Consider the following 21,561-nt stretch of genomic DNA (forward strand, 5'->3'; position numbering starts at 1 on the left):
GAATTCCTTGAAAACAGGTACTCGGCTAGGCTATGGTCAAGAAGAGAAAGAAAAACAACCAAGTTCCAAAAGCACTTGGATTTACCAGCCCTGCCTGGAGCTATACCACAACCTCAGAGCCTCACTGACGGCTCTGGGTAGGCCTATCATTCTCAGATCACCGACAAGGAACTCAAGGCTTGGAGAGCCTGAAAGTGAAAGTGGAAGTCACTTAGTCCCGTTGGACTCTTTGCAACCCCATGGAATAAGCCAAGCCAGAATACTGGAGTGGGTAGCCATTCCCTTCTCCAGGGGATCTTCCCAGCCCAGGAATCGAACTTGAGCAGTTTTCCAAAGGCACAAAGCGACAAGGTCAAGTCCTGAAGGCCCATCTTCCAACTTTAACATTTCATGCATTTTCTGGCGATTTTCCAAGCAGAACACAGCTGATACACAAAAATTGTCATTTTTTTCTAAAGTAATATGAAAAAGTTAACCTTTTCTAGGCAGTGGAGAGATTAAAAACTGCAAGGTGACTATGTCATACTTGGGGAAAAGCTAAAAAAAGGACCTTTTTTTTTTTTCCTGACCCAAGGACTTAGGAGATCTTAGCAAACCCTAGGCAATCAGTTAATCACCATTTTCAAAGCAAGTGGGTGCTTCCCTGGTGGTCCAGAGGTTAAGAATTCACCTGTTAATGCAGGGGACGTGGGTTTGAACTCTGGTCCAGGAGGTTCCCACATGCCTCAAGGCAACTAAGCCCTCGTGCCACAACTACTGAGCCTGTGCTCTGCAACAAGAGAAGCCACCACAGTGAGAAGCCTGCACACAGCAGCTAGAAAGTAGCTCCTGTTTACCTAAACTAGAGAAAGCCCACGTGCAGCAACAAAGACCTAGTGCAGCCAAAACTAAGTAAATAAAATCTTTTAAAAAAAGATCATGTTAAAAAAAAACAAAGCAGGTGGATCTCATTCTCTAAGGGAATAAGTGGTAGAAAAATACAACAGGCCACAGACTAAAAGCTGATTAAACACATTACCTCATTAATATTCACACACTAGGTGCTGTTGTTATTTATCCTATTTTACCAGGGAGAGAACTAAGGCTCAAGGGGGAAACTTGGCTAAGCTCCCAGAGACTAAACAGCTGAATTCCAGCCTAACCCGAACCTGCCTTGGTTTCCCAGCATCAAGCTGAAGGCTCAGCACGGGGCTGGGCTGAAGACACCCCATCTGGATGCCTGAGATGCACTCGGATTCAGGGAGACAGGTTCCCTCCAGTGGAGTCCTCACGATTTCCAAGAGAATCTAAATGTCTGGTCTGGATGACTCATCCACTGATGTGTGGCACAATCCTCGGTCTTAAAATAACAAATCCCCGTCATGAAAGTCAATGCATTTTGATGTCCCATAAATCCTTTTCTAATGATCACTTGATGTCACTGGTTGATTTAAATGGACACATCACTTCTAACAGGGCTTTCCCCCATCTGCTCTGCCCTTTCAAAAGCAGCAAGAAGGGAAGGAACTCACTGTCTTGGCATACCAAGTAGGAGCTGGAGAGGGTTTAGGTACCTGTCTGTCTCCTGACCTCACAGTCAGAGATAGACCGGGAGGAACAGGAGGGGACATGCCATTTTGGTCATAATAAATTCCCCAGTGGAAAATGACATCCTGTGAGGCACACCTGGACCTTCTGGCAAATGTCAGCTGAGGAATGTCTCCCCACTCAGGATGGCCTTCAATACAGGCATCCCTGACCTCTGGCTGCCCAGGACATTCAGCCGGGACCTTTCTTTCCTTGTCTTATTCCAGCTTTGACCCCACTCTGACCCGATCTCTGAATGTCCACATCTGGATGCTTGAATCTCATCCTTCGTCCTGTGGCTGCTGGGGCCTCATATTTGCATCTGACCCTCAGCACTCAGAGCTGACTGACTCCTCCCACCACAGACTCACCTGAGTTTCCAGGATCCGCTACCACTTATCACCTTTAGGGGGCACCATCCCCAGACCCCTGCCCTAACTCCGTAGAGCTGATCTAGATTGTGAGTCCCAGCCCTTCTTGGTCTGACCTATCCTACTGCCCTCCTTGAGCTCCAAGTTCTCATCTTGACCCACAACACAGGTCTGCACCCTTGAGAACAGGGTATCAAAGCAAACAGGATCTCCAGAGGCATTTTGAAGGTAGACAGTGGCAGGACCAGGGCCTAAAGAGGGGAGGTTACTCTAGTTTCCTTCTTTATAAACTCCACAAGGTCATGCGCTATGTCTGGTACACCAGCACAGGGCCTAGCACACAGTAAATGTTAGACAGACAGGAGGTGAACAAAGAATGAATGAATGAATGACACTATTAATAGAGACAAAGAAAAGAAGAGACCTATGTGTGGGGTTAGCAGCAAGACAGAAAATGGATTTGATTTCTGACACAGGGTGTTTAGCAGCTGTGCTCCTTTTAAGGACCAATTGCCAAATATATCTGCTTTTTCTCCTTCCAGGCACATGGCTAGGTTACACTTGGCCACACCCATTGGCATCCTTTAAGCCAATTTAATGTTGTTGGAAACGTCACTTCTTGGAAAAGACACATGAACCTCGGTGTTCACTGCAGCATTGTTTACAACAGCCAAAACATGAAAGCAACTTGAGAGTTCCTTGTTAGATGAAAGGATAAAGAAGATGTGTTATGTATACATGATGGAATATTACTCAGCCACAAAAAGGATGAAATGCCACTTGCAGCAACATGAAAGCACCTAGAGATGATCATACTAAGTGAAGGAAGCCATTCAGAGAAGGACAAGCATCATGACATCATTTATATGTAGAATCTAAAAAAAAAAGATACAAATGAACTTATAAACAAAGCAGAAACAGACACAGAAAACAAACTTATGGTTACCAAAGTGGAAAGGGGGAGGGATAAATTAGGAGTTTGAGATTAGCATATACATACTACTATATAAAAAAACAGACAACCAACAAGGACCTACTGTATAGCACAGGGAACTATATTCAATATTTTGTAAAAACCTGTAAGGGAAAAGAATCTGAAAAAAAAGATCTATGTATATATAGCTGAATCACTGCCATACATCTGAAACTAACACATTATAAATTAACTATACTTCAAGTTAAAAAAGAAAAAGAAACAATAAAAAAAATTATGTCACTTTTAATCAGAAACTGTAAGAGTCAGTAAGACATCAGGGAACTTCCCCAGGGGTACAGTGACTAACACTCCACACTCCCAATGCAGGGCGCTTGGGTTTGATTCCTAGTCAGGGAATTAATCTCCTGCCAATGCAGGAGATGTAAGAGATGTGCGTTTGATCCCTGGGTTGGGAAGATCCCCTGGAGGAGGAAATGGCACCCCACTCCAGTATTCTTGCCTGGAAAGTTCCATGGACAGAGGAGCCTGGCGGGCTACAGTCCATGGAGTTGCAGAGAGTCAGACACAACTGAAGTGACTTAGTACCCATGCATACACAGAGAACTAGATCCCACATGCTGCAACTATGACATGTCATAGACAAAAAAAAAAAATCAGCTACTTTCATCCCCATACAAAGCCAATGAATCCTACAGGTGACACTCATAAAGATGCCAGCTGGATCAGGGACTGAAGGTCAGGAGAGAATGCCACCGACTGCCACAGCCCAGTAGCGACACTGCCTGTAGCTGCAGCCCTAAGCAAGAACCAGAGGGCCAACTTGATACAGTCCACTGCTGAACTCAGACAACCAGGTGGCTTCTCCCGTGCTTTGACTCACTTCCTCTTCCTGAGAAAGTCCTCACATCACTTCGCACCCCACCCTCCAGTGCCCAGCATGTCACCCTCCTGAGTTTACCTGTGTTGTAGCCTCTTCCAAGGGCAGGCCAAGGACGGTGATTTTTCCACAGGTTTCCAAGGTACCAATCACTCTGGTTCTCTACCAGGCCCAGGACCTGCTGACCTGCAAAGCACAGAGAATGCAAAAGTCATAAAAGTAGCCGAGCCACGTGAGTATAGAACAGGAAACATAACAGCAAATCATTGTAACGCTGCTTTCGTTTATGAGGTACTGAGACCTGATTTAAGTGCTTAACTTCTATTAATGTATTTAATTCTCACATTTAGGCAGCCTAGCCATTTTCATTATCCCTATTTTATAGAAAAGAAATGGAGGTCACCCACAATAGCGAATTAACTTGCCCAAGGTCACTCACAGTTTCCCAGGTGGCACTAGTGGCAAAGAATCTGCCTGCCAATGCAGGAAATGTAAGAGATGTGGGTTTGCTCCTTGGGTCAGGAAGATCCCCTGCAGGAGGGCACAGCAACCCACTCCAGTATTCTTGCCTGGAGAATCCCATGGACAGAGGAGCCTGGCAGAGTACAGTCCATGGGGTTGAAAAGAGTCGGACAGGACTGAACTGACAGTATGCAAGGTCACTCAGTTAATCTGTGATAAAGCCAGAATCCCCAATCATTCATTTATCCATCCATCCCTTAACTCATGCAACATGTATTATTTACTGCCATACTCTTCTTTAAATGTTCCAGTTCTTTCTCAAGGTATATTAATGTACTGGCTTTCAGGGCATGAGCTAATTTTCTCACTCAGAAAGGAAGAAAGGACCCTTGGCTAATGAGAAATGATCCCCCAGAGAAGAACCACCCTCTCACAGCGTTTTGACTCTCACATCCACTTTGTCTTGTGTCAGCAAGGCAGGAGTGTTTTCTATAGGAACAATTGCTTCTCTGTCCCCAGAGCTTGGCTCTGACGTTGGCGTTGCTTGTGAGTGTACTGAGAATCACATAGGATCAAAGGTGAATCAGGTCTCTCAGTCAACTTCTTAGCAGCTTTAGCACCTCAGGTGAGTCCACCACTCACCCCAACTTCTTGGTGTGTTAATGTTTCTGGACTCAGGTCTTCTAGGTGGGGCAGGCAGGCATCAGATTCAACTGTCTTCTCTTAGACAACCCTATACCACCATGTGCAGAAGTCATTCCTCCATGCAACTATGATCAACAGCTTTTATAGACTAGGAAACTGAGGGCTCACATAGGATCATGATTTGCACAAGTAGCAATGGAGCCAAGATATGCATCCATAGTCATCTGACATCCAGATTCTTTCCACTGTCAGTGCATTATTGCTTACCTTTAGGACAAATGTTTGAGGTAGAAATGATAAATCTACATTTTATAGGATGAGAAACTGAGACTCAGAAAGTTTAAATAACTTGCTAAAGGTCACAGGAGATGAACAGGCACTGTCTGTCACAGCTAACCAATGCCTTCTGGAGCTAAAATTCTTTATATTATTGGCCAGTCTGAGAAATAAAGCCATTTCTGACCAAATGAAAGCCCAGCAGCAAGTGAAGAAAACACAGTGGTTCTCCAGGAATACCATGCTGGGTGAAATAAAACCTCCTTGGTGTGATGACAGCTCCTTGAAATGATGGTGTGTGGGTTTGGTGTAATTTACTTGATCAATTTATTGAGCTCCCGTCTAAATCATCACCCCAGCACAAATACATAAATTAGAGGCATAGGAAAAATACTACCACCCACTTTGTCATTGTATATGATCATATCCAATACGTGTAGAATCCCTCAGAAAAACAGATCACCAATTCAGCAAGTGCAAGAGCCAATCAATTTCACACGCAACAAGCTTGGGACGTTCGTGTAAAACAGATCTGAAAGGCGCGGTGCCCTCAGTCAAGCAAGCTGCGTGCCGAGTCCTGATGCTGTGACCTTGTTAGAGAGCCTACTAAATAACCTCGCTCTGAGGGTAGAATGCAAAGGGGATATGGGGTCCTTGGGGGAGCTTGTTCATCATTACTAATGACCCTAGTTGGCACCATCACGGCTTTTTTGATACTATGAAGGAAGAGTGTCACCTGCTCAGAAATGATAAAAAGGGAATGAGGTTTCATTGAATCTAGGATGGCCATCCGAATTTCACAAAAGATAATCTTCAGCTGTCTGAAAGTCCAAATTCCACTTTCTGGAATTCCATGAACTGTATTCTGCTTCAATCTACTTCTGCAGATGAATTCTCTAACAGCCACATGAAAGTGCATAGTTCTGCTGCTTGTATCCTCACGTCTGTCTTGCTCATATGGCTCTTGCTAGGCCTGCCTACCTGCCAATCCCCAGCAGTATTCCTTTCAGGCTCATCTCTAGCAAGAAGATGCCTGTGAATTCCCACATCAGATGGGGGACATTTCTACCTAGCACTTCTTCTGGGTATTTCTGTCATCTGCTGACTTACATCCTGCCAAGGACACAATGGATGATATTCACATACACATCTCAGCTGTAAATGTCCATCTCTCCATTTGACCAAGGGCAAGGACTGTGTAATAGCTGACACACTAATGCATTAATGTCTGCTAAATAAATGATGTCTGGTACATAAATCTCTCCTGATTGGAGACCACTTATATTAGTATATTAGCGCCCCCACATTTCTGACACTGCAAAGCATTTCATCCTTTCCCCATTTGCCAAAATCAACACATTCTCCCACTCAGCTCTGGGAACCCTGGCATCATCATCAGTTGCATGGAAAACTGCAAACATGGGGTGACAGCCCCTGAAACATTTTTTATATGGGTTGCTCTACTTGAGTCTTCAACTGAAGGTCTTCATTTCCAGAGAAGGAGTAATTTGCTTGGTTAACCTTAAAACATGTGATCTCAAATAACAACATCCAAGTTCTCCTTCTCTCACTTTGCACCTGGGCTGCATTTCTTATGATGGTGGCATACAGCCCTTTCACGTTAAGCCAGTCCTCTTCAAGGTGAAGAAAACAAAATCCTTAATCAGCAACATAATAGCTATAATTTTACTATCCACTGGTTGGGAAGGCAAAATAATAAACACCTACTAAGACTTCATTTTGCTTTTTCAGATGAATTCATTAGCTGCTCTGTCAATGAGTAAATTGATAGCTGGGGTTTGCAAGTGGGCTTGTGAACACCCTAGGCTAACTGCTCGGTGCCTTCACCCCTGCAGAAATCTGTGTCCATGGATAGGGAACCACTTGTAGCAGTGTAGCCAGAGGGTAAGACTGGAGCCAGACGTCCTGGTTCCAATTTCTAGCCCTGCCACTTTTTAGCTGTGCAGCCTGGAGAAAATTACTTAACCTCTCTCTGCCCTAATATCTAACTCTTGTGACTTCACATGTTTAAATGACTTCACATATGTTAAGGGCTAACCACAGGGGCTGGGCCATGTGAAACACCATATAAGTAATAGAACAGTTCTTTTGAAATACCATCATTTGAGCTCATCCGTCAGCTTCTGAAAGACAGCAAGCCCATCCGCATGGTATTCTTTTTGGAGGTCAGCCAGCACTTTGTTTCTAGAACAAAGACTTTCTAGAACTTTTTTTTTAAGTTTTTTTTTTTTTTGACATGGACCGTTTTTAAAGTCTTTGTTGAATTTGTTACAGTATTGCTTCTGTTGTTTATGTTCTGACTTTTTGGCCATGAGGCATGTGGGATCTTAGCTCCTTAACCAGGGACTGAACCCACACCCCTTGCATTGGAAGGCAAAGTCTTAACCACTGGACTGCCAGGAAAGTCCCCAGAACTTTGTTTCTTTAAGTGTGGTCTAAGGACCAATTAGGGCTTCCCTGGTGGCTCAGCTGGTAAAGAATCTGCCTGCAACGGGGGAGACCTGGGTTCAATCCCTGGGTTGGGAAGATCCAGAAACACTGGGGCTTCTTGTTAAAAATGCAGGTCTCTGGAAGGCTGCTTCCCATTTCTCATTAAGGGCATGTAGAAGGAATTATCTGCCCCCATGAGTTTCAGAGAGAACTGAGTTCAGGTAGCTTAGCCCTGTCTTCCCTCCTCCTTCCCAGGAGCCAGAATGCCAGCAGAGTGCAGCCTCGGATGAATCTCACAGGGCAGGCCCCCTCTGAACGAGGCTGCAGTCACCGCATGCTTCCTGTGACAAGGTGGGCCATTCCAGCTCTGGGGTTAGTATTCTGAATATCCACTACTGTTGTTGTTCAGTCACACTCAGTTGTGTCCGACTCTTTGTCACCCCATGGACTGCAGCACACCAGGCTTCCCTGTCCTTCACTATCTCCTGGAGTTTACTCAAATTCATATCCAGTGAGTTGATGATGCCATCCAACCCATCTCATCCTCTGCTGGCCCTTCACCTGCCCTCAGTCTTTCCCAGCATCAGGATCTTTTCCAATGAGTTGGCTCTTTGCATCAGGTGGACAAAGCATTGGTGCTTCATCTTTAGCATTAATCCTTCCAATGAATATTCAGGGTTGATTTCCTTTAGGAATAACTAATTTGATCTCCTTGCTGCCCAAGGGACTCTCACGAGTCTTCTCCAGCACCACAGTTCAAAAGCATCAATTCTTTGGTGCTCAGCCTTCCTTATGGCCCAACTCTCATGTCCCTACATGACTACTGGAAAAACCATAGCTTTGACTATAGGGACCTTTGTCTGCAAAGTGAATATCCACTGTAGATGCACATTAAGTCAAATCCTCCAAATTTACTGTTATCAGCAAAATCAGGTGACATTTTGTTCTCATTTTTCTATTTTATCTCTAAAGTCTGGGAGTGTGGGTGTAATATTATATATTAATTACCTCGTTCCCTGGTGGCTCAGATGGTAAAGCGCCTGCCTACAATGCAGGAGACTTGGGTTCAGTCCCTGGGTTGGGAAGATCCTCTGGAGAAGGAAATGGCAACCCACTCCAGTTCTCTTGCCTGGAAAATCCCATGGGCAGAGGAGCCTGGTAGGCTACGGTCCATGGGGTCACAAAGAGTCAGACACGACTGAGAGACTTCACTTTCACCTAACACTCTTCTAAATAAGAATTCTGGCCATTGAGTCTGGTAATATGCATTAAAAAAATCCCCAGGTAATTTGGATGTATATTAAAATTTGAGAATTATTCATCAAGGTCTGGGAGCTCTGTCTCTGCTTTAGTCAATGGCAAGGTTCCCTCAAAGGGCCACTAGCACACAATCAACTCATGTGGTGCATAAATCCAGTTCATCAACCAGCAGAGTTCAGCGGCCTCTTCTAGTGCTACACTTCCTGAGTACAGTAAAGTGGTGAAGAAAATAAATGACAAAGCCAGACTGCCTGGGTTCCAATCCTGGCTCCTTACCCAGCTGATAGCTGTGTGACCTTTGACTAGTTACTTAATCTAGTTACTAGTTACTTTTTTTCTGTGCCCGTTTTTTTTTTTTTCCCATTCATTTATAACATGGTGTGGACAAAAAGTACATACTTTAGAATTAAACATTTTCTTTTCTCTAGGTACAAGTTAGGGCTTTCCAGGTGGCGCTAGTGGTAAGAACCTGATTGCCAATGCAGCAGACTCGAGAGATGTGGGTTCGATCCCTGGGTAGGGAAGATCCCCTGGAGAAGGGAATGGCAACCTGCTCCAGTTTTCTCATCTGGGAAATCCCATGGACAGAGGAGCAGTCCTTGAGCTACAGTCCTTGGGGTCGCAAAGAGTTGGACATGACTAAGCGCGTGGGCGTGCACACACACACACACAGGCACAAGTTAATTTGTGAAAATGAAGCTGTGTTCTTTGCTTATTCATGGATCGCCAGTAAACAATGTCCAGAAAACAGTAAAATGTTCAGTAGGTATCTACACTTAACATACCCAGAGTCCCCCAGCCCTATACTCTTCCCCCTCTACCTGGATTCAGGCATCTATGGTCTTAGCCGTCTCCTCACTTTCTTAGCTGACACCACCCTTACTCTGCCTAGGCTTTGGTTCAATTTAATACTGACTGAGGGTTTGCTTTGTGTCAGATACCACACAAAGTACTAAGGAATCAAAGACAAAATACAGTCTGCACCCTAGAGGCAGTTAGAAGGAGAAAGATAAACAATTATGACTAAGTGAGATGCTTGCAATGACAGAAATGCTGGTAAGTCAGAGGAGTGGAGGGCAGGGAGTAGTGGATTCTATGGCAGGGTGGGTGAAGTCTACTTCCCATTTCCCCTGGAGCATTTACCACAGCCCCTGCCGAACCGCAGCCACACCTGCCCCTTCCACCCAGACCTCCAAGCTCCTGGGCCTCCCCCAAAGCTTTTCAGATGACACTGCTGTCCTGTCACACCCTCCTAGACATCAGGTCCCCCCAGGTCCCCAGTTATAGCACACATGAGGCAGATTATCTTTCACAGTTTCGCCAACCCCAGCTCACCAGCCAGGTGGCATCTGCAGTCTGGTCTCCGGAGTTCAAAGTCTAAAGCCTTAATCTTGATGATGCAAACACATCCTGGGCTTGCCATCCCATTAAGTGGAAAAATCCCAGGGAATCCTCTTGGGGAGATGACCTGGGTGGCTGGTGTGCCGCCTCCCTCAGCATCCCACACCACCTGTCTCCTCTCCTTAGGAGTTATTATCATAAAACACCATGGCCAACAGAAAAGACTCTGTCATTGTTTTCTGTGCTGGCCCTGTGGTTATGATGAAGTGCACTGTTTCCCGTCTTCCTTACTCCAGACACAAGTTAACTTATGAAAATGAAGCTGTCTTCTTTGCTTATTCATACATAACCATGAACAGCCAGACAAGAGCGAACAAGCTTGCTATTCTGATGGGGCCATGGTGTTGGTGTCACCAGCCAGCAGACGAATGGCTCCAGACTGGGAACTCCCCTGGCTCCCTCCTTCCGCAGCTTTTGGCTCCAGGCAAGGTTGCTGCCATTCAGGAGGTGAAGGCCCAAGGGAGCAGGGCATGGTGATGCTTCCAGGTGGCACGCTGGATGTGGGAAGGACAGGTGGGGCGTTCACCCACCAGATATAAACCAGAAAGACAAAGGGTTTTAGAACCAGGCAAAACAGAGTTCTAGCCCCAGTTCTCTATGGCTTGACCAAGGCATAACTTCTCTGAGCCTCAAGTTCCTTATCAGTGAAAGGACAAGAATAGAATTCCCCACTTGCCTCCAAAAATAAATGTGCAGATAAATAACATGCATAAAGCACCCAGCCCTTGGTAGGTGCCCAACTAAAGGCATTTCTCATCTTCTCTTTTGTGACTGTCATTGTTCATGAAGTCTAGGTTTTCTGTTTGAACCACTGACACTAGCTGCATAGGCAGGACTCTGGGAAATTTGGCCAGCTGCTCCCCTACCTGCCACCCTACTGGCCTCTCCCCCGCCCCACTGAAGCCTTTAACTTCTGTGACACTAGTCTCCTGGCTGTTTTCTTCCCTCTGAACATTCCTTCCCTGCCTCTTTCAGCGGCTCCCCTCCCTCTGCCTCCCCTTCAAAGCTGGGCTCCTGAACTCCCATCCTCAGCCCCTCTCTTTGCTCTACATTTTATCTCTGGGTGATGGAATCTACTCCAATGGCTTCAAATACCACCAAGAGGAAGATCATTACCCAGCTCCATCTCACACTGCTTTCCAGAGCTTCTTACTCTTAAATCCAACTACCTGCTCACGGCTTCATTTGGCTCTTTTACAGTGACCTTCAACTCAAACTGATCAAAATCAGATCCACAATTTTCTCTTCCTAAATAACAGCCTGACTCCTGCCTATTCTGTTGGTTGGTAGCATCAAGACCCAACTTGTCACTAAAGCCAGGACCTTTGAGTCAACCATGACACCTCCCCTCCTCACCTCTCACATCACTGCTATAGCCAGCTCCTACAGGTTTTTTGTTTTTTGTTTTTGAAAAACAAAAAACATCCTCTTCCTGGCTCCATCGTCATCACCTCTCTTTCCCTGATACCTAAGCAGATTCATACTTGGTCGCCTTTCCCTCAGGGAAGCTCCTTGCTACTCTGTTGGGTTGGCCGAAAAGTTTGTTTGGGTTTTAGTATGCTGATATGGAAAAACTCAAATGAACTTTTGGGCCTACCCAATATTTTGCTTTACTTGGCCACAGAAATATTTTAGAAGTCAAATTTAATGATTTTGCTTCCTTGATTGAAAACGTTTAGGCTCCTGGGGCCTAGTATAGTGTGGATGGATGGATAGATGAACGGATAAATGAAAAGTAAATTCTACCTGTTACCCATAAACCTAGCCTATCTGGAACTGGTGGGCTCTATGTGAATGGCATGGAATTAGGTGGGCACTAGTTAACCTCTCCAGGTAAACACCAGGAGCAGCAGCTTTCATCCTGATCATGGATGCTTCCAGAGCTCTCTTTTCCTCACCCCCTGGGAAGCTCCTGGGTACACAGAGGGAGTCTGCCAATCACTGCTGCACACCAAACCAGCTGTGCTTAAGGCAGCAGGTGAATATGAAAACGTTATCACCAGGGGCTGTCCTGAGTATCAGCAGAGAAAGTTAACAATGAGCTTCCAGCCTCTTATATATTCTACTAAGCTATTTTAAAAGAGAAAGGCTTTAATAGCACCATTCCATGCATGTCTGAGTGCAGGATGGCTGTAATAAGGAAAACACAAGAGTATTACATTGCCATTTACTAAACATCTGAAAGAACCGCTTTACAGCCACAGGTGCCCCCCCACCCCACCCACCACTAGTGGGTGAAGAACAATGAAACATCTCCTGAGCAGATGCGACACAAAAGGGTATTTAAACAACCCTGAAAGGGTTGAAAAGGACTGTTTCTGAACGTGCAGGTTTCACAGCTCCAACTTCTTCCGTTCAGTTCCAGCTAAATGCACTCTGGGGTCACAGAGGGTCACAGGGGCTGAGGAGGGCTTAGTAATTCCTCTCGAATCACCTCCTTTGACAGATGAAGCCCATAGAAAGGGAGGGAGATGTTTAGAAACACGACGTCAACACAAGGGCTGGGACTCCACCACCAACTCTACACCACAAGGTTTGGTTTTTTTCCTATGTTTAAGCTTCTCCAACTTGGCCTCCTCTTCTTTCCTTGAACTTTAATTCTCATCTGGTTCAAATTTGTAGCTCTTCTATGCCTGAATAGTAACCCTATTTAGAGAGGTTTAGAGAGGTTCTGCCTCTCTAAACTGGTAAAGGATTCTATTTCACGAGGGTGCACTGAGACCCTTAACCAGGTTTCTATACCCCACATTTATGTTGCATGTCCTTGAGATGGAGTCCACGTGCTCTATTTAAAAAGGTCCCATCCTTTTGTTTCCTTTGGGCTGCTTGGTGAAGCACCCCGGCTCCAGTTTATATCTTGGTTCAGCCAACCCTGATTTCATTTGGACAAAAATATTTCACCCTTACTGACCTCTATAGCTGAGGGATAATCCCTTCTAAGAGGAATTAGAATCAGTGTCACTCTAGAAGGGAGAATTATGCTGCATGAGTTAAGATTGAAGGAAGATAGATTTTGCTTCTTATAAGCCAGACGGTAAGTACCACCGGAGCTCACCCAAACAGAAGTGAGCTGCATTTTCAGGGAGAAGCTTCCGGGCACTGGGACAGTTCTAGATGAGGCTGCATGATTGAACCTCTAACTGGCAGGTGTTCATCACATCCCTACTGTGCACTGGGGCCCCTGCCAACTGCTGGAGACACAGCGGTAAAGGAACAGACCCAGTCCCCACCTTCTGGGTTATGTGATCTCTACAAAAAGCTTCTCAAGCCTTTTGGCTGTGGTCTGCCAGGCCCCACCCAAAACTTACTGAAGCAGATTGTCCCAGGGTGAGGCTAGGGAGTTTCTCTGCAAAGGACAGCTGAATGAATCCTGATGCAAAGCGGGCCCGGGGACCTTTGGGAGTGGGAGGTCACCCAGCAGGCTGGAGGTGAGAGGGGGCTTACCTACACCAAGCAGAACACTAGATTTGAGGACCTCGAAGCTCCCTTCCAACCTGACCGTGAGATCTCTTTATTCTAGGCCAGCAAAGCCTTTCTCCTCATGCTGAACTGTCCTCAGACATGTTCTTCCTGTGTGTGCATGCAGAGCTGAAGGCTGTGTTCTCAAGGCAGCCCCTGCTCGGTGAGCACTTTGCCCAGGCACCGGACTATGTGCTTGTCTTGCATCATCTCAGGGTGCCTTACAACAACCCAGTGAGGGGAGCACAGTGCTCACCTCATCTTTCAGAAGGGAAATTGAGGCTGGGAGGGAAAGTCATGTGTCAAAGATGTGTGACTAAGGACCAGAGAGCTGGGGCTTGTGTTCAGGTCCCATGTTTTACAGCTACACTCGTGGTTGAGAACCAGCTGTAAGGAATTCCTCTCCCCAGGGGAAGGGCTGCAGCTGGGACACCTTTGGGCAAAAAGCTCCAAAAGACCTAGAGAAGATGGGGGAAAAGGCTGGTCAAGGAATATGTGATGAGCCCATTGTTTCTGCCCATGGTACCTCCTGAGGCTGAAGGCAGAGGTTAGGGTTGCTGCTGCTGCTGCTGCTGCTAAGTCGCTTCAGTCGTGTCCGACTCGGTGCGACCCCATAGACGGCAGCCCATCAGGCTCCGCCGTCCCTGAGATTCTCCAGGCAAGAATACTGGAGTGGATTGCCATTTCCTTCTCCAGTGCATGAAAGGGAAAAGTGAAAGTGAAGTCGCTCAGTCGTGTCCGACTCTTAGCGACCTCATGGACTGTAGCCTACCAGGCTCCTCCATCCATGGGATTTTCTAGGCAAGAGTACTGGAGTGGGGTGCCATTGCCTCCTCCGGAGGTTAGGGTTAGGGGACTCTTAAGAGTCCTTTGGTCCCCATCAAGGCACTCTGAGTCTAATCTCTTTTAGTGGTAATCCCAGGGCACTGAGCTAAGAGTACATCCTGCCTAGGAGCATCTAGGGAGAATAAAAAAGGCAGGACTGAGACACAGAGAAGAGCGTGAAATCCAATAAAGGTCCAGACGACGATTTTGTCTGCCAAGTTACAAGGACAAGTTCCTATCCCTCGAGTCAGCCCCAAGTGAGCCCACTTTAACTTAATTTATGGTTTGAAAACTCCTGCTCGATCTCAAATAATGATCTCTCTCTTCTTCCTTCCATGATCTCTGGTCTTTGGAAATGGGAAAAATGAAAAAGGGACGTGGAGCCAGCCACTGGGCTCTCTTCCAAGGCTGCTTTTATCACACCGACTCCCAGGACACTTGGCTGCTGTCACCTCTCAGATGGGGCCTCAGCTGGGGCACAGAGCTGGCCTGAGTCCAGCTACCGCTTCCATCCGTGAACTCCTTGGGTCAGTCTCTCTTTAAAAACACAAAGGGTTGGCATCTTTCAGATCCTTCACTCACAGACACTCCTTGAATCACTAATAAAAGGGCCTAGGAGAAACCCTCTAACTTTCCCCACTTGGGTTGCAGAAGAAGTACTTGCTTGCAGGATTCAAAGGGCAGCATTTAAAGTTCTGGCTTTTCCAATTACTCACTGTGCAGCCTTGGCCCAAACGACTCCATTTTTGAGCTTTAGTTTTTATTATTTTGTTATTATTTTCATTTTACAAAATGGACGATGATAAAATTCACCATCATGCCATCATAAGGTTGTTTTAAGGGTGAAATGAAAGGTTGTAAACTATAAAATACTGCTCAATTTTAAGTCTTATCATTATGACCAAGCCTTTCTGAATCTTATGTAGCTATTACCTAATTTTTTTCCCTCGATAGCAGTGTTTCTGAAATTATAACATTATTATTCACTGGTATTCTATTTCTGCAAAGGCCAGATACTGAGCAAACTTTATTCTTTGACACACAGCCTAGCAGGTGGGAGTTATCAGGAGAAGCCCCTGTGTGTCCGAGAAGCACTTAGGAATCTCTCTATATTCTTAAGGCTGGTCCTTGGGCAGATTATTGAGGTGTAGTTATGCTCCTTCACTGAAGAAGGACAGGCAGGAAATTCAAAATAGAGAAACTGAAAGGATAAAGGAGCATTGGCCATGGACCACTCTGTACAGGGTTAACGGAATATCCATATTTCAAAGATCTCTGTCACCACCTTGAGGTGAGTTATTCATACAGTCACCAAACAGTTAATGAATACACATCAGAGCCAGGCCGAGCTGTGGGGATGCAAAGATGGGTGGACCCTGAAATGGTTCCTCCCCTTGGTGGAGCTTACATCCTTATAGTGTGTATTAGTTTGTTATGGCTGCTGTAACAAAGTACCAGAGACTGGGTAGCTTAAACAGTGGATAATTAAGGTTCAGATGGTCAAGAATCTGCCTGCAATGAGGGAGACCTGGGTTCAATCCCTGGGTCAGGAAGATCCCCTGGAGAAGGGAATGGCTACCCACTTTAGTATTCTTGCCTGGAGAATTCCATGAAATGAGCAGTCCAGCTGGCTTCAGTCCATGGGGTTGCAAAGAGTTGGACACTACTGAGTGACTAATACTTTCACAGTGCTGGAGGCTGGAAGTTTGAGATCGAGGTTTTGACAAGTTGTTTCTTCTGAGGTCTCTCTCCTGGACCCACAAAGGGGTCATCTTCTCCCTGGATCCTCCTGTGGTCATTCCTCTGTGGGTCTGTGTCCTCATCCCTTCTTATAAGAACACTAACCAGATTAGATTAGGGCCCACCGTAATGTCCTCATTTCACCTAGTTCAGTTCAGTCGCTCAGTCGTGTCCGACTCTTTGCGACCCCATGAATTGCAGCACGCCAGGCCTCTCTGTCCATCACCAACTCCTGGAGTCTACCCAAACCCATGTCCATCGAGTCGGTGATGCCATCCAACCATGTCATCCTCTGTCGTACCCTTCTCCTCCTGCCCCCAATCCTACCCAGCATTAGGGTCTTTTCCAATGAGTCAACCCTTCGCATGAGGTGGCCAAAGTATTGGAGTTTCAGCTTCAACATCAGACCTTCCAATGAACATCCAGGATTGATCTCTTTTAGGATGGATTGATTGGATCTCCTTGCAGTCCAAGGGACTCTCAAGAGTATTCTCCAACACCACAGTTCAAAAGCATCAATTCTGTCGCGCTCAGCTTTCTTCACCGTCCAACTCTCACATCCATACATGACCACTGGAAAAACCATAGCCTTGACTAGACGGACTTTTGTTGGAAAAGTAATGTCTCTGCTTTTAAATATGCTATCTAGGTTGGCCATAACCTTCCTTCCAAGGAGCAAGCATCTTTTAATTTCATGGCAGCAGTCACCATCAGCAGTGATTCTGGAGCCCAAAAAAATAAAGTCTGACACTGTTTCCACTGTTTCCCCATCTATTTCCCATGGAGTGATGGGACCAGATGCCATGATCTTAGTTTTCTGAACGTTGAGCTTTAAGCCAACTTTTCACTCTCCTCATTCACCTTCATCAAGAGGCTCTTTAGTTCTCCTTCACTTTCTGCCATAAGGGTGGTGTCATCTGCATATCTGAGGTTATTGATATTTCTCCCGGCAATCTTGATTCCAGCTTGTGTTTCTTCCAGCCCAGCGTTTCTCATGATGTCCTCTGCATATAAGTTAAATAAGCAGGGTGACAATATACAGCCTTGACGTACTCCTTTTCCTATTTGGAACCAGTCTGTTGTTCCATGTCCAGTTCTAACTGTTGCTTCCTGTCTCTCAAAACCCTAAGTTCAAATACAGTCACATTCTGAGACACTGGGGGTTAGGATTTCAACAAATCAACTTTGGGGGACATAATTCAGCCATCCCATAGGTCAACGTCGCTTAACAATCACAGTAACAAAGGCGGAACTATGACCCTGAAAGGGATGGGAGAGAGCAGTCCAGAGTAATGTCCACGGTCTGGAAGAGGGGATGCCAGTCAGGAAGTCACCTGAAGAAATACGGATTAAATCAAAATCTGAAGGAGGATGTTTGGAGAGTGAAGACAAGAGGAACAGTGTGCTCTAAGACCTTGCAGGAGGAAGCTTGGCCGGGATGAGGGCTGTGGTGCCCCAGAAGATGTTTGGTGTTTGTCCCTGGCTCCTGTCACAGAGCGCCTACAACCCTCGGAATTTCCCGAATGATAAGAACATCTTGTGTTCTAATGAGGAAACCCTCGGCAGCCCCTAGACAGTTTTGGAATGGGGGCTGCTTGCCAGAAAAGCCACGCCTTGATTAGAAGCTTAGAACATTCAGCTCCACTCTCCCATTTCTGGGTGAAAAGTAGGTAAGGTAGAGAATGAGTTAATCACCAATGGCCGGGGACTTCCCTGCTGGTCCAGTGGCTCAGACTCTGCACTCCCAGTGCAGGGGGCCTGGGTTCCATTCCTGCTCAGGGAACTAGATCCCCCTTGCCACAACTAAGACCAGGTGTCGCCAAATAAGTAAATTAATTAATTTAAAAAATCACTCATGGTCAATGATCCTCACACATGCTTGCTGGATGGAACTGTCATACATGTCCCTAAATGACAGGCTGCAGACAGCTTCTGAGTTGGTGAACACATGAAGGTTCTGGAAGGGTAGTGGGCCCACAGAGGGGATGCACCTTGCCCCCCATATTTTGCCTTGTGCGTCTCTTCCATTTGGCTGTCTCTGAGTTGCATCCTTTATAGTTAACCAGTAACAGTAAACAATAGTTAACATTGTTTCCCAGGTGCACTAGTGGTAAAGAATCTTCCTGTCCATGTAGGAGATGGGGGTTTGATCCCTGGGTTGGGAAGATCCCCTGGAGAAGGAAATGTCAAGCCACTCCAGAAGTCTTGTCTGAGAAATCCATGGACAGAGGAGTCTGCCGGGCTACAGTCTATGGGGTCACAAAGAGTGAGACACAACTGAGCACACGTGCCACAGTGCATATGAAACTCTTTCCTAAGTTCTGTGAGTCATTCTAGCAAATTAGCAAACCTAACTGAGGAGAGGCGGGTTTGGAAACCCCCCGACTTTGGAGCCAAATGTGACAGACATGAGAGTAACCCAGGGACTTGATACTTATGACTGGTATCTGAAGTATAGGTAGTCTTGTGGGTCTGAGCCTTAAACCCATGGGGTCTGTTGCTAACACTGGGTAGTAGTACCAGAATTGAAATGAACTGTAGGACACCCACTTGAGTTTTTAGCGAACTGGAGAAGAGTTTTCCGGCAAGAACACTCAATCATGCATGCATCTGCAGGAGTCGGTGTGGGGATAGAAGTAGAATAATAATAAAATAAAATAATGTATTCAGCCATAAAATGGAACAAAGTAGTGATACATGCTGCAACTCGGATGAACCTCAGACACATTATGCTCAATGAAAGCAGCCAGACACAAAAGGTCATATAGTCTATGATTCCTCTTATAGGATCTATCTAGAAGAGGCAAATCCATAAAGATAGAAAGCAGATCAGTGGTTAGCAGAGGATGGAGGAGAAGGGATGTGGAGTGATTATTTGATGAGTACACGGTGCTTATCAGGGGTGATGAAAACGTCCTGAAACTAGACAGAGGAGATCACCTCATAATGCTGTAACTAACTAAACACTACTGAATTGCACATTTAAAAATGGCTATTTATATGAAATCATGTGAATTTCAACTTAATAAAAAAAATGAGGATGATACAGCTAGCATGGCAGAACAACTGCAGTAGGCCAACAGTACTTTTACACAGTTTATCCTGTTGAATCTTCACTACAAAGGCTGGTGTGCCTGGGACACCCTCACTCCTGACCCCAACCCCCACCTCCCCAAGCTCTTCTCTCTTCCATTCCCGCCCTGCATCCTTGGTCATCTCCTCCAGGCCATTGTTTTAAATACCACCTATACGCTGACAACTTCAAAATTTATGTCTCTAGTCTGACCTCTCTACTGAGTTCCAGAATCATAAATTCAACTCCCCACCCGACACCTCTACTCTGGACAGCTAAAAGGCATCTCAGACTTAAAATCCCAAATTGAAATCTTGACTTTTCTCCTCTGCACCTGCTCTAGCCAGTGTCACTCAGGTCAGGAAAGAGCAGCTCACTCCAGCTGCCCAGTTGCTTAGGCCAGAAACTATGGAGTCATTCTTTTTCCCTAAGCTTTATTGAAGTACAATAAAACTCAATAAATTCATCCATGTTATGTATGTGCAGCTTGACAAACTGTGGCAGTTGTGTACAGTCACATAACCATCATCACCATCAGGATACAGAACTATTCCAGCAGCCTAACTTTTTTTATGGCCCTTTTGCAATTAATCCACTTCCCTGAAACTCAGCTCCAGGTAACCCCTGATCTGCTTACTGTTACCACAGTTTAACCTTTCCTATAATTGCACATAAAAAGAATCACAAAATCACAGAGTGTGCAGTTTTGTGTGATTGACTCCCTGTACTCAGCATAATGTTTTTGAAATTCACCCAAGTTGTCACTTGTATTATTATCACATTCCTTTTCATTGCTGAGTGGTCTTCCAAAGTATGGCTACAGCACCGTTTGGGTGGAATCAGGAGTTCTGTTTCTCCTAAGTTATGCCTGAGATCCAAACTTCAGATTTTGACCTTAAATGATATTTAAAAACAAGCTCATGTATAGGAGACGTTAGTGGAGAAGACCAAGGTGGAGGGTTACCCTTCCCCCCCAACGCTTAGCTGCTATTGAGCAAAAGAGGAAGAGAAGCCAGAAAAGAAGTCTTCCTAAAAGAGGTTGTGCATGTCCCCCTCCTCCCCCAATAAACAGCAGAAGGCCTCCACGCGGTGTTATGTCATGAGGAGCCAATGGGGATCTAAGGGTCAAGATTCTAGACGGTCCCTGTGTCAGATCTTTTTAGATCTGAAATCTGCCAACAAGAAGCCTTGACCCCAAAGCTCATATTTACCACCATTTAATTATAGCTGCCCCCACCTTTCCTTCACAAGATGCTCTATGAGATCCTGTGATCTGTAATAGACTTCCTCATCATCCTCAGTGAAAAATCAAGGTCTCTTCCTCTCTTCCACTTCAGCTGGAAACACCTGGTACCCACGTGTCACGATGTACATTCTTCCAGGAGAGAAACCAGTGCTGGTCCTTCCCCCTAGAACAACACGATGGCCAAGCCAGCCTACTTCTGAAGGAAAGCTGAGCCCCAAACACATTCATCTTTGTCAACGACCTGAGGGCGGCTGCAAGAAGACTGTGCCTCCCATGTGTAGCGAGGCCTCTCTGTGTCGGGGGAAACTCCCGCATCCGGGAGGAGGTTTTTGTACTCTTGTTAAAACCTGATACAACATCACAGCACAAGATATCAAAACTGCAAGGGCCTGGGGAGCATTTTGATCCAAACTTTTCATTTGAAGGATGAGAACTAAAGCAGAAAGAGGGCCCGTGACCTAAGCAAGGCCACATGGTGAAGACGCTCTGCTCCTGCACACGGTGCTGTCGCCTTTACCACCAGGCGATACGAACTGAACACCTGTTATTTTCAGGACTCTGGGCTATGAAAGGAGGAAACACTTCCGTAGGCACCACGATACGCCCTGACTCTTAGCATCCTGCAGCCCTTTTGCAGAAGTCAGTTCAGATGTTTCAAGACAGATAACAATAAGAGTGTCATAGACTTAGATGCCTAAAGAACAAATGCCAAGGGTTGGCTGGGAAAGCTCTGAGAAGAAGGGGTGTTTTGAACTAAACCCAGGAGGGAACAACTAAAATCACTGAGTACCTCTTAGGTACTGTGCTAGAGGCTACTTTGATCCTGCAACCAACTCTGTCAGTTTAGTATTATTATTCTCATTTACAATGAAGAAATCTGAAGCTCAAAGGTGGAAAGTCACCAGCACAGTTTCGCACAACTAGGTAGTCAATGATGGAGCTGGGATCTGAGTGTGACCCCAAAGCCTTGGT

At 45.8% G+C, this 21,561-nt stretch overlaps 1 protein-coding gene across 5 annotated transcripts in view; it reads right to left on the reverse strand.

The window, feature by feature from the left end:
• The window catches only part of LARGE1 (LARGE xylosyl- and glucuronyltransferase 1), a 607,716-nt gene that overhangs the window by 124,461 nt on the left and 461,694 nt on the right, over positions 1–21,561 (reverse strand). For all 5 annotated transcript variants that reach the window (XM_081591375.1, XM_081591376.1, XM_081591374.1 and 2 more), the window contains one exon: positions 3,833–3,937. In XM_081591375.1, coding sequence (XP_081447501.1) covers positions 3,833–3,937 — 105 coding nt within the window. The remainder of the gene's footprint in view (positions 1–3,832; positions 3,938–21,561) is intronic.

Source organism: Giraffa tippelskirchi, chromosome 4 (assembly GCF_054371585.1).
Source record: "Giraffa tippelskirchi isolate mGirTip1 chromosome 4, T2T-mGirTip1v1.2.pri, whole genome shotgun sequence".
In the NCBI taxonomy this organism is placed as follows: domain Eukaryota; kingdom Metazoa; phylum Chordata; class Mammalia; order Artiodactyla; family Giraffidae; genus Giraffa; species Giraffa tippelskirchi.